The sequence below is a fragment of the Anarrhichthys ocellatus genome, unplaced genomic scaffold (assembly GCF_004355925.1).
Source record: "Anarrhichthys ocellatus isolate YVR2014 unplaced genomic scaffold, GSC_Weel_1.0 scaffold6, whole genome shotgun sequence".
NCBI lineage: Eukaryota > Metazoa > Chordata > Actinopteri > Perciformes > Anarhichadidae > Anarrhichthys > Anarrhichthys ocellatus.
Genome location: NW_022280036.1, coordinates 6,228,955 through 6,244,647, shown reverse-complemented (window position 1 = coordinate 6,244,647; position 15,693 = coordinate 6,228,955). Strand labels below are relative to the sequence as shown.

Genomic DNA, 15,693 nt, shown 5'->3' with positions numbered 1-15,693 from the left:
GTTAACCTTCTGAACACTAATTAGTAATCATTTAATGGGTGCCATATTAACGGATACTGATCCTTTACAAGGTATTTACAAGCCAACACCTGTTTATGGTGGGACAAAACCAACTTCTGTCATAGGTACTGTCTTGGTGTACTATATAAACTAAATGCACTTTTAGATTTAACTGATTTGACTCTTTTTTTTTTTACTTCAAAGTTCACACAATTTTGATGCAATATTTCTTACAACAGTAAAGAGCCTTTGTGGTTTTCACCTAACTTTCTTTATCTGATCAAAAAGTGTATTTACAGAAGTCTACAGAGGCAGAACATTTCATGAAGGCTTTGAAATCTTGATTACTTTCAAGAGGGCATGTCAGTTATGGAGTAAGTCATTTTTCGTTTTAATTTCTGAAAAGAAGACATACAGTGTTGTTTCCATGTGACAGCAGTGATCGATCACTAAGCAGAGCAAACTGGAAGACTTTGAAGCAACAACTTCAATTTCAGTTTGCCCAGTGGAACAGCACTAATTGCCCTGCAATTTTCAAAACCCTGCTCCAAAAAACATCCCCGCAGAGGAACAGGTTTACAGCCAGCCGATTTAGCACAACTTCATCTTTAATGACAAGCCAGTCAAACAGGGGCTTTAGTTGATTCAGTTTAAATCAATAACTTTGATTACAATGGGTGATCAAATTGCCCTGTGTTCTGTGTGTAGAGGAAAAGTGCACAATAAAATACATATTACAACTTTCCATCCAGTTTGCCAGCTAGCCATTCCTCAACCAAACCCAATCAGAAGTTATCTGTAGTTATCTTAAGTTGAGAAAGAGTGCACCCCCAGATTATTTGAACTTTTTGACGATTTCAGAAAAAATACATGCACATCCATATTTCAGCAATTTAGAATTTGCATATAGGCATATCCTGAGGTGTTAATTTAGGAACTACGTTTTCAAAATTACTGTGATATATTAAGATACAATTACCTTCATCTTTGATCACCAACCAGTCGAACTGTGGCTCCAGGTCAAAGTCAGAAAACAGGAGATGAATGCGGCTACCCGGTTCAGAGATAATCAACCACACACAGTTCAGGTTGTTCCCATACTCCTCTGGGTAGTTCGGGGACAATATAGTCCCTGATGGAGCCGTGAAGTTGAAGAAACATGAAACTACAAACAAGAAGGAACAAAGGCAGGAAGGAAAGAGGTCAAGTTGATAGGTAATTAGGTATGAATGCAAGCAAAAAAAGCAAAGACAAATAAATATAGCAATTAAAAAAAGAGGCAAGAATGATAATGCTAAATGAACAGGAAATCAATCAACATAACTATGTCTGTATGGACTATGTGTACTTACAGATACAACTGGGTTTGTTGCCAGACCACTGGTTATTGTGCTGGCACGTGATGGTTCTCTCTCCCACTAGTTCAAAAGCTGACTGGCAAAAGAAGGTCAACACGTCACCATGTTGAAAGCGATCACCACTACGACGACCAAATGCCGGCACCCCAGGATCACCACAGCCTCCACGTTCGATCTCTGTAACACATTATGCTGTTAATTAATGTCAACATGCGACATGGTGACATTCAGATAAGGGGTTGTCTGTTCTAACTTGTGAGGTGGGATTAAATGGCAATAAAATGCATTCATTGATTTGTAGATCGTCTGTGAGACCAATCAGAACATTCTGTAGCTGGTGTTTATGGTAATGATAGATAGATAGATAGATAGATACTTTATTAATCCCGCAAGGGGAAATTTGTGCGCTACAGCAGTAATTATGGTACAGGTAAGCAATCTAAGTATGAGAGTAAAAAATAAAAAATATTGAGTATAAAAATGCACAGTATATACAGTAAAAATAACAGTAAAAAACATTAAATGTAAAAAATGCACAATTTATACAATGAAATAGAATAATATTAAATGAACTAACTAAACAGTAGTGCAAAGGTTTAACCAAACAAACAACAGTGTAACGGTGTTATAGTCTTGTGAATGATTTGGCCAGAGGTGATTTATTGTAAAGTCTTATTGCAGTGGGCAGGAATGTTCTCCTGTATCTGTCCTTGTGACAGCAGAGCTGGATGAGTCTGTTGGAGAAAGTTCTCCACTGTCCCTGCAGTAGGTGGTGGAGAGGGTGGTCCAGGTTGTCCAATATGGATAGTAGTTTCTTCAGTGTCCTAACCACCTTTTCCAGAGTGTCCAGTTTGCAGCCAATGATGGAGCCGGCCTTCTTAACCAGTTTGTCAAGTCTGTTGTCTCCGGCTCCAATGCTGCTCCCCAGCAGACTACGGCGAAGTAAAGTGCACTGGCCACAACAGAATGGAAGAACATCTCCAACATCTTGCTGGATGGATCGAAGTTTCCTCGAGAAAAAGAGTCGACTCATCCCCTTCCTGTAAACAGCGTTGATGTTGATCTTCCAGTTCAGTCTGTTTCGATGGAGACACCGAGGTACTTGTACTCCTCCACCATGTCCACATCCTCTCCCAGAACTCTCAGCGGTTGTGGAGCCGTCGTCTTCCTCCTGAAGTCGACCACCATCTCTCTGGTCTTGGCCACGTTCAAAAGCAGGTGATTTCTACCGGCCCACTCCACAAAGTCATCCACTACTGCCCTGTACTCCTCCTCCCGTCCATCCCTTATACACCCGACCACTGCAGAGTCATCAGAGAACTTCTGCAGATGGTATAACCCTGAGTTGTACTGGACGTCAGTGGTGTACAAGGTGAACAGAAGGGAGACAGAACAGTTCCCTGTGGGGCTCCAGTACCACTGACCACCGTATCAGACAGCACACGGCTCAGTCTGACAAACTGTGGGCTGCCTGTGAGGTAGTCAGTGATCCAGGAGACGGTGGACGTGTCTACCCCCCCACCACACACAGCTTCTCACTCAGCAGGAGTGGTTGGATGGTGTTGAATGTACCGGATCCGTCCAGGTGCGATTTGATGGCGGTGTCCACTCCCACATGAGGCTGGTATGCAAATTGCAGAGGGTCCAGTGAGGATTTCACCTGCGGTCGGTGGTTGGCTAAGACCAGCCTCTCCAGCACCTTCATCACATAAGATGTGAGGGCAACCGGTCAGTAGTCGTTGAGGCCAGATGGAGTCGTCTTCTTTGGTACAGGAACCAGGCAAGACGTCTTCCACAGCACCCGGACTTCGTCTTGCTTCAGGCTCAGGTTGAAGAGGTGTTGCAGGACATCAGACAGCTGGATGTTGCAGGACATCAGACAGCTGGATGGCGCAGGTCCTGAAGCATCAGTGGTGGAAGACACCTTTGAAGTTGAGGGCTCTGTGTCCATGCAGCTCACCAGGGGGGACAAAGGAGGGGGGGAGCAGAGGTGTCGTGTGTGGAGGCGACAGATGAGAGCTGTGAACTTAACCTATTGAAGAAACAGTTTAGCTTGTTTGCCCTCTCCAGGGAGCCCCCTGGTTGTCTCCCTCCAACCTTGAAGCATGAACCCTTTAAAAAGTGACCTATTTTTTAGGCCTCTGCTCAAAAATTGCATACCCATACTAAATACTAAAAGGAGCATAACTCTGCAACCACAAGGTCTATTTGAATAATTTTGGTGTTGTAATAAAGGGAGCACGTGTTCAGATTTTACAACTGTCGTTTGATGAAGCAATTTCTGTTGTTGGTGTTCTTTGGTTCATATCTCCCTGATGCTTTGTTGTAGCTGGATTTGATATATGTCCGGAATCTGTGGAGTGTCTGCTTTCTTTTGAGATATTGTGTGTGTGTATTGCATAAAGTACCACAGCGGTAGAGCCAGAAATTTGGCGAGTGGATTGACTAGGTGGTGCTATATGGATTTTGATATTTGGTAATTCATTTAGTTGGTGTTTGAGTTGTGTTTGGAGCATGTAAACACGGCTTACATATTATTGTAGCCCAGGTTCTGTTGTTTAATTTGATGTGCAACATCATTATATTTGTTCGTGATAAGTGCATTGTTTCCGATGGTATATGCTAAACTTTCTCCACAGCCCCCAAAAAAGCGGGGCGCTCGGGCTTAAGTGGTGTGCTATGTTCATCCTCATGTAATACTGCTGGCTGTCGCAGTTGCCAATTTTACTTCTGTGTCTCTTAACTGTGACTTTTAAAAACCTCTTTCAGACTTGTGGTTAGGGTTAACATACATGTGTGTGCATCTTTGAATGAATCTGCAGCCTGTGACCAGACTTTGTGTGCTGTCTAAACACAAAGGCCATACTTACAATATATGGCTATATACAATGGCTACCTTCTTCCCTTGTTTGTCAACAGGTTGACAAATGGTAAGAACTTATCATTTCTTAAAAGAAGGACTAGCAGCAGCTTCAATGCGGCTGTGTGGACCATCAAAAAACAAAGCAAAAATTCCAAGTGTCCATTATCGACACTGTTGTATAGAGAAACAAAGTCGTTGAGAAATTAATTTGATTGTTTCCCTTGTTACAGCTAATTGTCATGAGGGTAATTATAGTGTAATTCAGCTTTAATTGTGAAAGGCAAAACAAATAGTGGAGGCACACAGGTAGATGCAAACACACACACACACTGATCCATGCATACTCTTGTTAAGAAACCAGCAGGAGGTACAAATCAAAGAGAGCAACACTGATGTTTGTGACATTATATATGACTGCTTATCAAACACACATGTTGTTCCTTTCTTTGTTTCTCTATCTTCATCCCTCTTTTTTTGCCTGTTCTTATTTCAAATTGTCCCCGCTCCCACTGTGTTCAATGTTCTCCTTATTGCTCCCGCTCTCTCAATCTGATTCAATACATTGCTTTTTGGCATGAGTGTCACATTAGCAGTACTGCCAAACTGGCCTACAATCATATTCCATTCATTTTGTCACTGTCTTTTTTTCATCCCTTCTTCCCCTAATAGCAGTATGTTTTTATACACTGCTCTTCCCTCTCTCCCTTCCTTTAAAATTTGACATTCTACCAGACGGCTGTCATCTTGTACCACATGCTCCACCATGCTCCTGGATTCGCTCTGGGCAAATACATCTCAAGGTGAGCAATGTATGTGTGTGTGTGTGTGTGTGTGTGTGTGCGCATGTGTTCTTCACTTTTACTATGTATTGGGATCTAAGTACACCCACAAGAGTAGAATACTCAAAGAAGTGGCAGAAGTATGTGTGTGAGAGTGTGTGTGTGTGTGTGTGTGTGTGTGTGTGGCCCAGAGCTACCTGTCACACACTTGATGAGTGTCAGGATGGATATCAACGATCTTGAGCCCCTGGTAAGTCTGTCATTATGGTGGTAGCATCTTTCTTGATCGCTTTTTAGTCTTTTTTTAGTTTGTTCTTCTTTTCTGTCATTATTTTCTTTTCCTTTCTTTCAAAGTTGAAAGATTTTTACTGAAGTACAGAGCATATATTTACTACTCAATACATGTTATGCTTCTGTTTCTTTTCCTCTCCAAAAGTCATATATTAAACAAAGCAATATACATAATTGAGGAAAGAAAATAAAACAAAATGCATGGAGGATAACTGTATTCAAATGGTATAAAGCAAAATAAAGAAAAAACACATTGATTTTAGGGACCTTTCAATTCGTTTTTTTGTGTGTTAGCCAATTAACTACAAACCTACACTTTGCATTACTGCCAATCATGTTTCGAAGCAAAATTCATAAACACATTCATAAATACAGGCTTAGCTGTATTTCAATACATTCCAGCCACATTTGGTTTCAGTTCATTTTGGAGAACAGGAAATGCTTGATGTGGGTAATCAATCCCAGTGCACAATTTACATTCTGAAGTTGTTATGATCAAGTCATGCAATTATCACATGTTAAAGCAGCTGCATGCAGGAGATGTTAACTTTGTTGGTTTATCCAACTGCTAGTGTGAGTATCAGCTGTCAAACAGCAATCATTGTAATGCAAACCACTACCAAACTAGAAGAATTTAATTTAAATAAATATCTGTTAGGTTACTATCCATCACCAAATGACATGTCACAGCGGGGATTAAATCTTTGGCCCACTGATGGAAGCTCTTGTATTATGAATGCACATATTCAGGAAGTGAGATCCAAAAACCCACCTGCAATTACAGTTTATGACCAAAAGTGCCATCAAGGAGAACGAAGCTGAGATCTTCGGGATTGTACCTTTAATTGTTTGCAATTTGAGGTTGATTTTCGCGACATCAAAACCCGGTCAAGACAAGAGAACGGCTGCGACGCCAAATCAGGCCAGAGGCGTTAAGTTTCCCCACTTCCTACTCCCCTACTTTCAACACCCTTTCTCGGACCACACCCATCTTCATCATCTTGGTCTTTATTTTGATTTCAACTTCATACCTGTAAAGTTTTGTGACTGCATCTTGCACAACTGTGATGCTATCATTCTGGCAAAATCTGTGCACAAATAGACAAACATATAAACACCTGGCAAAGTACTCAACACCGCTTGTGGTAGTTCCCGCTACAGTAGGTGTTTCTAGGACCACATTTTGCCATGCCATGGTGACACACACACACAAACACACAGTCTCAAAAGGTAAAAACAATACAAGCAACATGCTGGTCGCGCTTGTAGTTAGGGTATTAAATCTGCAGTAATGGAACAAGGATGCACCATGTTTTAATAAAGTAACAATTATACTTCTGATAGTATGGAGGAATCATCAAGATATTCAATCCAAATTTCTCTCTCTCTCTCTCTCTCTCTCTCTCTCTCTCTCCATGCACACACTCAGAGAGCTGTAGTGATTGACATGTGTAACATGACAGCATTCAAAAGCAAGAAAGCTACTACATGTGTTGCGTTTCCCTGCAGGGCTGAAAACCTAAGGCTCTCAGGGGGTAACTCTGATCAAAGTGTGTAGCATGGTGAAATGATATGATGTGACAGCATCTCATATATACATGCAAGGACAGGCACACAAAACATACCACAGGCGGTTGTTCAGTTGTCCTGGGGAAAACTACAAGATCATCTAGAGGTTATTAAGTATGATTTTATGTTTGTTACTTACTTATTTTTTATGTGAGTTTATAATGTGTCATTGCCTTAAAATAAATGTCATATAATTAAGGTGGCCCTTTTTTAATCACTTAAGGCAAGTTGTAAAGAGGAAAACGGCCCTAACTGTTGTGCAAATGTTAACCTAACAAAATCAATGTCAGCACCTTCTTAGCCTAGCCAAGGGAATTTGTAATATGATGTTCTACGCCACTTACTTACAGTTACAGTTGCATGCGGTTTCTGTAGCCACACTGTGCTGATTCCCTTGAACAGTAAGTGACCCCGGACAACACTGTCAGCAACATCACTGAATCAAACATAGCTGAGCAGAACCAAGAGCACAACCTTTGTCCCTCTCATTCTCTCTCACATTCCCTCAATCTCTCCTCGACAGTTCATTTCCTCTTACTCAATTTGTCATTTTGTCTCCTTTCGTCCCACTTTGTCATTTTTTTGTTGTTCCTCTTCCTCTGTCTCTATGTTTATTAAATTACATATCTCTACCTGTCTTACTCTTAGTCTCAAGTAAATTCAATTAAGTTGTGCTCCATTTACTTTAATATGGTTTAAAGAGCTGCATTGGCATGGTGAAATGCAGTAGGTAATAAAATATATAAATATAATAAATGGGTTGTTCTAAATATCAAGTATTTAGAGGGACATCTATACTGTATATCTCCCTCTCACCTTCACTCACGGTGACTGTCACCATCTTTATCTCTCTATCAGTGTTAGCTTTGGTGTAATATGAAAAATAACCAAGCAAAACGATCAGCTGATTGAATCGTAATTCAGTTATTACCTTCTTGTAATGCAGCCGCACACACACTCACAAGTATACACAAGGACAGACAACAGCCGTTGTGTTCACTATTGAATCACTCCGTCAGCAACGCAATGACTTTCACACTTCATTATGTGAGCGTATATATCTGTTTGTGTGGATGTGTGTGAGTGTTTTATTTTCAGAGACAAAGAGAGAAAGAAACATGTGGGTAGGGGGGGGGCATACCTTCATAGACTGCCTTGAACCCTGCTGAGCCGATTGTATCGTCTGACTGCAGGTGTAGCCACATCTGATTGGACAAGCTCACGATGAGGTCAGGGACACTGGAACCGGTAAGTCTACACAAACACACGGACATACATACACACACACACACACACACATACACGTAAATACATACACAGTAACACAAATTGTTAATAAGCATTATTGGTTTGTCACTTTCTCCTTTTGACTAGAGGGGACTTTAATCATTTACAAATATAAAATAACAATAATTATTAGATGGACTAATACATGATGTAGTTGAGTGAACAAAAAATCCATCAAAACAATGTAGCTAACACAATACAATCTACAGTATATAATGTATATCTGCAGAATAGCGTTCATGTTTCTCCAATCGTCTCTCTGATTGCAACCGTTAATGTGTTCTATACTGTTGATTTTCAAGATTACTATATCGTGGGCCAGAACACACGAGTGTCGCTTACACATAGAGTACCCTCCGAGTGTCTCCTATTTTCCCTCCATCTCCCACAGTTAGTGTGTCATATCCTCTTTCCATGTCAAACTCTTCAAATGACAGCTTTATCACCTAGAATTACAAGAGGGGGAAAAGAGCAGAAACAGTTATAAACAAAGACAATTAGGAAAGGTGAGAATACAGACAAAAGTTAAAAGAAAGAAAACAACAACAAGAGGGCTATTATTAATTCCTGGGATGGTCTCATGTTTTTTTCATCCTTACAATTTCCAGCAATAAAAACTAATGCTTATATCACTGGGGTATTGAAGTGGGAGTTTCACAAACTATATGATGTTAGGGGCTGCATGTGAATAACAATACATTAAAAGTAACATTTTGTAAACAGAAAACACTATTTTGAAAAGACTGGCAGACCTCATGACTCCAGTTGTTAAGTCATGACTTCATGCCATGATTATTAATAATGATGATAATTACAGCAAAGTGGAAAACCATTTTTGAGCAGAAAATAGAAAGAAAACTTCTATTATCCCAGTCCAAACAGTGCAAAAGTTTTCTTTTTTAAAAAGGTTTTCTTCTCAATTACCTTCATGACTGAAACAATGCAGCACTAACATGCTCTCGACAGTACTACTCTATAGTGCTTCAATTGGTTGTCAAATGGGCATTTGCAAATACAACATACAAAATGTATTGATAACTGATTAAACGGAGAGCATCATCGAACCCAGAAACTCTGGGGAATCCCCGATGTGCCAGAATGTGAAATGAATCATACCATTGGGAAATCATACAAGTTATGCTTTTTAATTAACATAAAAAGAAAATAATTAATAGAAAGAGCAACAAATGTGGGAGGAAATATTTTGTACTAATGATAAAACCAGCATGGGAGAAAGACAACCAGAGTTCTTGACTGTCACTATCATCTTACTTATTATTAAATATTATTATTAATATTATTACTATTAACGGGAGCTGCTATGCCAAAGGTATATTCATTTTTCAGTGACATTTTGGTGTTTCAAAATATTCCATCTTTAATGAATGGGAGCAGAGAAAAAGAAGAGAACTCTGAAATTGAAAGCCCCCTTGCTTTTATTTGACAGCATCCTCCTTTACATTCACACAAATCACCTCTGGGAGCTACGCACCCTGCACCACACCATTCTGCAGCTGAACACTACGAAATTGGGTGTTTACCGCCTAACTCGCAGACACGTTTGTGGTTGTAGTTGCATGCATACAGCACTGGATCATCAATCTGCTGTGCCTCTGAAATGCTGTAATACTGGTATTCTATTATTTGCTGCTTGTCAATTATTTATTAGCTGTAGATCATTTTCCTGACAGAATGGGAGAAGGTAGATTTCCCCTGTTCAGAAAAAATGGTCTCAATCAGTGAGTTCCTGGTGTGTTAGAGAACTATTATGAACCATGAACATGAGATGCTGCCGATGAGAATCCATCACATGGTTTATAACAGCACAGCGAAGAAAAACCTTACCGCAGGTGATAAGGATGTAGAAAAACATTTTAACACGCCAGACTCAGCTGTGCATGGCTAAGCCTTTGGTCGTGCTTTGTCAAAATAAAAATGTCTAGCAAATGTTCAAATAATGTAAAAGGATATGAAACAATCTGAGGGATTAACTGCCATCACGACAAGAAGCCATGGAAAGCTGTATGAATGTGTAATCATACAAATGTCTGAATGTATCCGTGCACAATCACAATCTTTAAAACAAACTGATGTGCAGTCAGGCTAATATTAAAAAGAAAAAAAACCATGTTCATCTTTGACATCAGCAATTTACATTCAAGATGTAGCTCAATAAATATGAGACTCAGACCGTTGGAAAGCATTTTACTATCTCATTACACCCTGAGTGTTGCAGCCTCTGGCAATGTTTAGTCTTTTTAAAATGGCTCGAGATAATGGGAGAAAGAGGTACAACAGCATTGTGAGGTATTAATTCCTGGCTAACAACAAATCCCAGGGAGCATCAATAAACCATTGCACTTCATTTGCTGATGTGTTTGTGTATCATATTTGCATATATTTACCTGCTACAAATTGCACACCTGTAATAAACCAATGAGTCAGCAATTGTTTCAAAATGTCAGATTTTGTTCTGAATTTTGTAATAATATTTTGTGTTAAACTGTTGGCTACTTTACAATGTTGAGTTTACAATGAACACATTTGCTAGAGTCAGAAGTGGTCAAGTATGATCAATGAAAATAAGATAAACTGGTTGTTTGTGTCTGCACTGATATATTGTGTCAAACTGAGTTTATCTATCAGACCAGCTGGATTTTTTGTGTGTGTTTTACTCCTTTCAGTGAGCAGTGAAAATGATGTGGCCAACGAAAAGGAAACTCGTAGTTTATGAAATGTTGAAACAATATCGCTATATCAGCATTGATTCTCTTTGCAAAACCAAATTTAACGGGGATTCACCCTTGATCCATGATGGGGATTCATCCGCCAGTAAACATTGAAATGCCAGCTGGTCAATATCCTTTTTCTTTAATACACTTCTAACATAAAACTGTCCATCCTCAGCTTGTAAACTACAGTCCCAAGCACACGGTGGTTGTTCTCAAGATGCATCTCCATGGCCCAGCTGGTTTAGCTGTTAATCAAAGATATACACTCAGAGGCTTTGAGACTTAAGCGGAATTACTTCTTCTGTTTTTGGTTTCCTTCAATCATACGGAAAAAAAATTCGGAGAAGTGGAGTTTGTTTATAAGATTGAACAAGAGCAGCAGCTTTTGCTCGTAAAGAAAAGGATTGAAGCTGAACACAGTGAGAAACAGACTATCCGCGCATGCACACATGATTCTGTGACTGTGAGTATGTGTGTATAGGAGGTGGTTTTCCCAGGTATGTCTGTCTAAACAGCTGAAGCAGAATGATGTTTAGGCATGCCTGTTTCACCGTATGTGTGAGAACAGTTTGGCTGCGTTTCAGTGCCTATATATTTCCATCTGTATTTATATGTTTGTGTACGTGTGTGTCTAGACAGTCAAGGCAGAGACTTAAAGGAAGGAACTGAAGCGTTATCACACTAAGGTCATTAGCAAGAAGCTCAGTGCTGTTCAATAGATCCAAATGGGCACATTTAGAAAGACATTAGGAGCAGCCTGCAACCCCAAACAACATTAGACTAGCTTCTTTATTTTCTAAAGTAAATATATAAAATAAGAAAGAAAGGAAGGAAGGAAGCAACGATGAAAGAAAGAGAACATGTAAGAAAGTGTAATCTAGGTCTTTGCAAAACTCCAACTGAAACAAACACTGTTGACAGTAAGCACAGATTTTGCCTTCAGTTTGATGACTGCAGTACAGCTCTGTATATTTTCTTTTGATCCGATTCCCATTATTGAGCTCCTGTAGTACTCACTAGTAATTCACAAGAGAGTTTCTAGTGTTCAAATTTGGACCGTTCAGGAGAAAGCAGTGTTTCTGTTTAAAGGTTGATGCTCTTTGAAGGGATGGGTGAAGTGGTATCACTTTGAGGTCATTAGTAAGCAGCTGAGCAGCTCAATAGGCCATTTGAACATTGTTAAGAGCACTGTGCAATCCAAACCTACAGTGAAATACCTTCACTCGGTCAGCAAAGTTGTAGTGCCGTGAACTTTAGGGTCTCCTCAGGGCACGATCACAGCCGGGGAGAAACTGATCGTAATCTTCCTACTACTCTGATCCTAAATACATAGGGGATACGAGTTTGCCACTCAAGTCAAACAATCTGACACGTACTTTTGCAAGTCAGTGTCAGTCAACAGAGGCTTATAAACATTACACGCAGTGCACACTGTACCCATTCAGCTATCTACAGCAGAACATAAATGGGTTGCATGCCTACCCAGAGATGCCCGCTTCATCGGCCTGGAAAAAAATGTGAAACTATACAATGCCTGCTGATCTTAATTCTTGCACTCACCATTATGACCTTAAGTCAGAGAACACAAAGGCATAATTGGGTGGAATTTAGTTCTTAAATTCCCTCGCTGAGCTCAGGCCGCAGCAGTGCTGGCCACCAAGAAATAGGGGAGAAATATCACATAAATATAAATCCATAAACCTATCTATCTGTCTAAGTCAATCAAGTTTAAGAAAAAATAAAAAATTGGAGGAATTTCTTTTCTACTTCACTGCAGCCTCAGCTACAGACAGGCTAGTAAAGGTTCATCGTCCTGCTCAAGGGCACTTCAGCATGTCAGACGCTTCTCTGCAGGGTTATTTAAAAACAGGGACCTCTGGTCAGAGGGCCACCTCCCTACCATACTTACTATGCTGTTGTGCAGCCGTAGGTTAAGATTTGATTTAGGACCCTTTAAAATGGCAACACTCTGCGCACATCTAATGAATTACGTTCAGTCAGCCATTTCAACTACAGAATAAGCTGGGGTGACCCCTTCCAAGGCTAGTGCACATGGGTATAGGTTTCATTTCAATCTGGGAGGCAGTAACACCAGCCTCCTTATTACTATCGCAGCCAACAAAACTACAACAAACAGGCTATTTTCCTCACATCACACAATGATTTCTAACAGAACACAAAACAGTCAATATTTTCTCTCTGGATTTGATCGGCCTCTCAACTGACCCACTGTAAATGTAGCAATTATTGCAAAACAAAATATATCTTTCATAAAGTTGAGGCAATTACCAAGTATAGCTTTTGAAGACAATGCCGTACATGTACATTTGTTCTAAACAAAATAGAACACTTACAAATTGACTTACTTGAATCAGAAGCTAGAAGCGATCATGTGTATATATGCAGGAGGAATACAATTCATTCAACACACAGACCCACATTTCTGAGCATGACAGAAGTTAAATCAAGATGAAAAATATAATATTGTTTTAGATCGCAGCCCAAACTGAGGAGAGTAAAGTATCCCGAACTTATACGACGCAACATCAGTAATTTGCACACCTCTGAAGAATACTAACGTGGATGGTCCAACACTGACGACGCTAGACTGACAAGTGAAGCAAATTCCCCTTCTTCCTCTTGATAGAATGCTTGTTTAGTTCATTTTTGTCACGTACTGTCCATACTAATGAGCACCCCTAAAAATATCCCAATTCAGTGATATACAGGGTCATAACAGTGGTGGGTTCAGGGTTGAAAAACTCTATTCTGCTTGAGACCCGATGGGATTTAGGCTAAAGTGAAGAGTTTTTTTAACATAAATGTTGTGTCCACTGAAGTTTAAATGCATTTCTACTACCGTGTGACACATAAGTTGTAGAGAAACAGTTTAAACTATATACTGAGGTGACCCCTTGTCAAAAGTAGTACATACAGGGAACAGGTGTCCTGAAAGCAGAGTGTACGAGCAGTCCCTTGCTGAAATTGTGCAGCTATGTTAAGTAATTGGTGAGCTGCCACAATGGAAGTTTGGGGCATTCTTTCCAATAGATTACTTTTAGTCTGTCAGCCAAATGAACAAGTAGAGAATAACCTGAATCCCTGTATGAGGACACCATCCACAGCACATCCTTCATGCCTCGGGGAGTTATTTTCAAAAAATCAGATTACTATTATTGTCATATTTTTCAAGACTTGATTTCTTAGGGAGCATTTCATTGACAATGTAATCTCAATTTTAGAAGCGCTTTTCTGCTCATAGCAACTCAAGAGAGCGTTTTAAATCATCTTTACAGTGCACTGAATATTGCAACGACAGTGAATTTTACGACGCATACGCACTGTGCAGCTGGGCAACAAGGGACAAACATAGCAGTGGGATGCATACAAAGTCACTATTTGTGGATTGTCATCCAAACAATTCATCTAGATCAGCAGTGTAGCGCCTCTGCAATACAGTTAACCAGCACACAGAGGGAACTGCTTCAGCTGAATGTGCAATTCCAATGTCCATTTCCAATGCAACAGCCCAATGCAGTTCACTATGCCAGAGTATAATAGTTTAGCTGCAGGGTCAACTCATCAGCTCAAACCGTTATTCCTTAAGTAATAAAATGTTTCAGGAGTTTTGTCTGTTATACCACATGTGGGTGGTTCCCATGGTCTATTGTAAGGCTCTCCACTCTCTGTGTTTAGCATTTTTTTGGGGGTCTCAAGGGTCAGGGTCTGTCCCACTTTGCACTGCGAGAGGGCAGAAAGTGACCTAGACAGATGGCCGGGCAATCACGGGGCTAACGTCCATTAACAGTCTACCTGAGCTGCATGTCTTTGGACTGCGTGAGGAAAAAGAAAGCAAGGAGGAATGATTGAATTCCTTGAGATCTGGCCAAGAGAGATTAATTTCCTCAGAGGTGATGTGTCATTACATCTGCACCATTGTGAAATGGTTTCGATACACAGTAGAGAGTGCAGCATTTGTGGTGATTACTGCATCTTGGCTTTATAAGTATGTTTTTCTACTTGGTTGTTGTGTATTAGTGATGTTATATGTTCTGACAAGTGAGTTTAAATGTGGGACAAATAAAGTACCAGTCAATTTAAAAATAGACTTCCAAGGATGCTACCCTCTTGGCTATACCCTCAACGTATCCAGATATGCCATGTTTATGTGTTGCAGTCCTGCCCCGAGGTGACTTCTGTTTTAAGTGGTAAGAAAGCAAACGGCTGCTGTCTGGTAAAATAACTCCCTTGTTGAGTTGTTACGGCACCTTTGAGTGCTGTTGACCTGTTGGCTGGAGAGTTTAGGAAAATAAACTGCATACAATGTTTGAGCAACAGCTGTGTGACAGCTTTGTGGAAACCGCATTATAAACTGTTGATACAGCAGAAAGCTACCTGGCAATGGCAGATTGTGGGTTGAGAAATGTCTTTTGACATGTTAGCAGATGCCTTATTCCATAATGTTGTACATTACCACAATAAGATAAACTTGAAACTTGTATTCATGAAGCCAGTGCACAAAACTAAAAAGTGTGACCTTGGGATATTCATGCGTCACCATGGACAGCCTCATTTGGTAGAGAAGTGCAATGTTCAGGAATGAGAGTCAAAGAGAGAGCTAATACAATGAATTATGGTCAGCCAGACTGCCAAATTACAGTCAAAAGCCTGAATAGCAAAATGCCTTGACTTGAGATAATGTGCTCATTAGGCAGCTACTGGTGACTGTCTTACCATTACCATGGACACTGAGCATTATTTACTATGCACTCTATGAGTCTATGTGATCAACAGCCTCCTTGAGCTATGGCCTG

At 40.1% G+C, this 15,693-nt stretch overlaps 1 protein-coding gene across 2 annotated transcripts in view; it reads right to left on the bottom strand.

Annotated features, from left to right (window-relative positions):
* Positions 1 to 15,693, bottom strand: part of LOC116383219 (CUB and sushi domain-containing protein 1) — a 280,770-nt gene that overhangs the window by 136,249 nt on the left and 128,828 nt on the right. For both annotated transcript variants that reach the window (XM_031846879.1, XM_031846880.1), the window contains exons 10-13: positions 8,490 to 8,593; positions 8,002 to 8,114; positions 1,353 to 1,535; positions 980 to 1,165 (exon numbers count right to left, since the gene is read on the bottom strand). In XM_031846879.1, the coding sequence (XP_031702739.1) occupies positions 980 to 1,165; positions 1,353 to 1,535; positions 8,002 to 8,114; positions 8,490 to 8,593 (586 nt within the window). The remainder of the gene's footprint in view (positions 1 to 979; positions 1,166 to 1,352; positions 1,536 to 8,001; positions 8,115 to 8,489; positions 8,594 to 15,693) is intronic.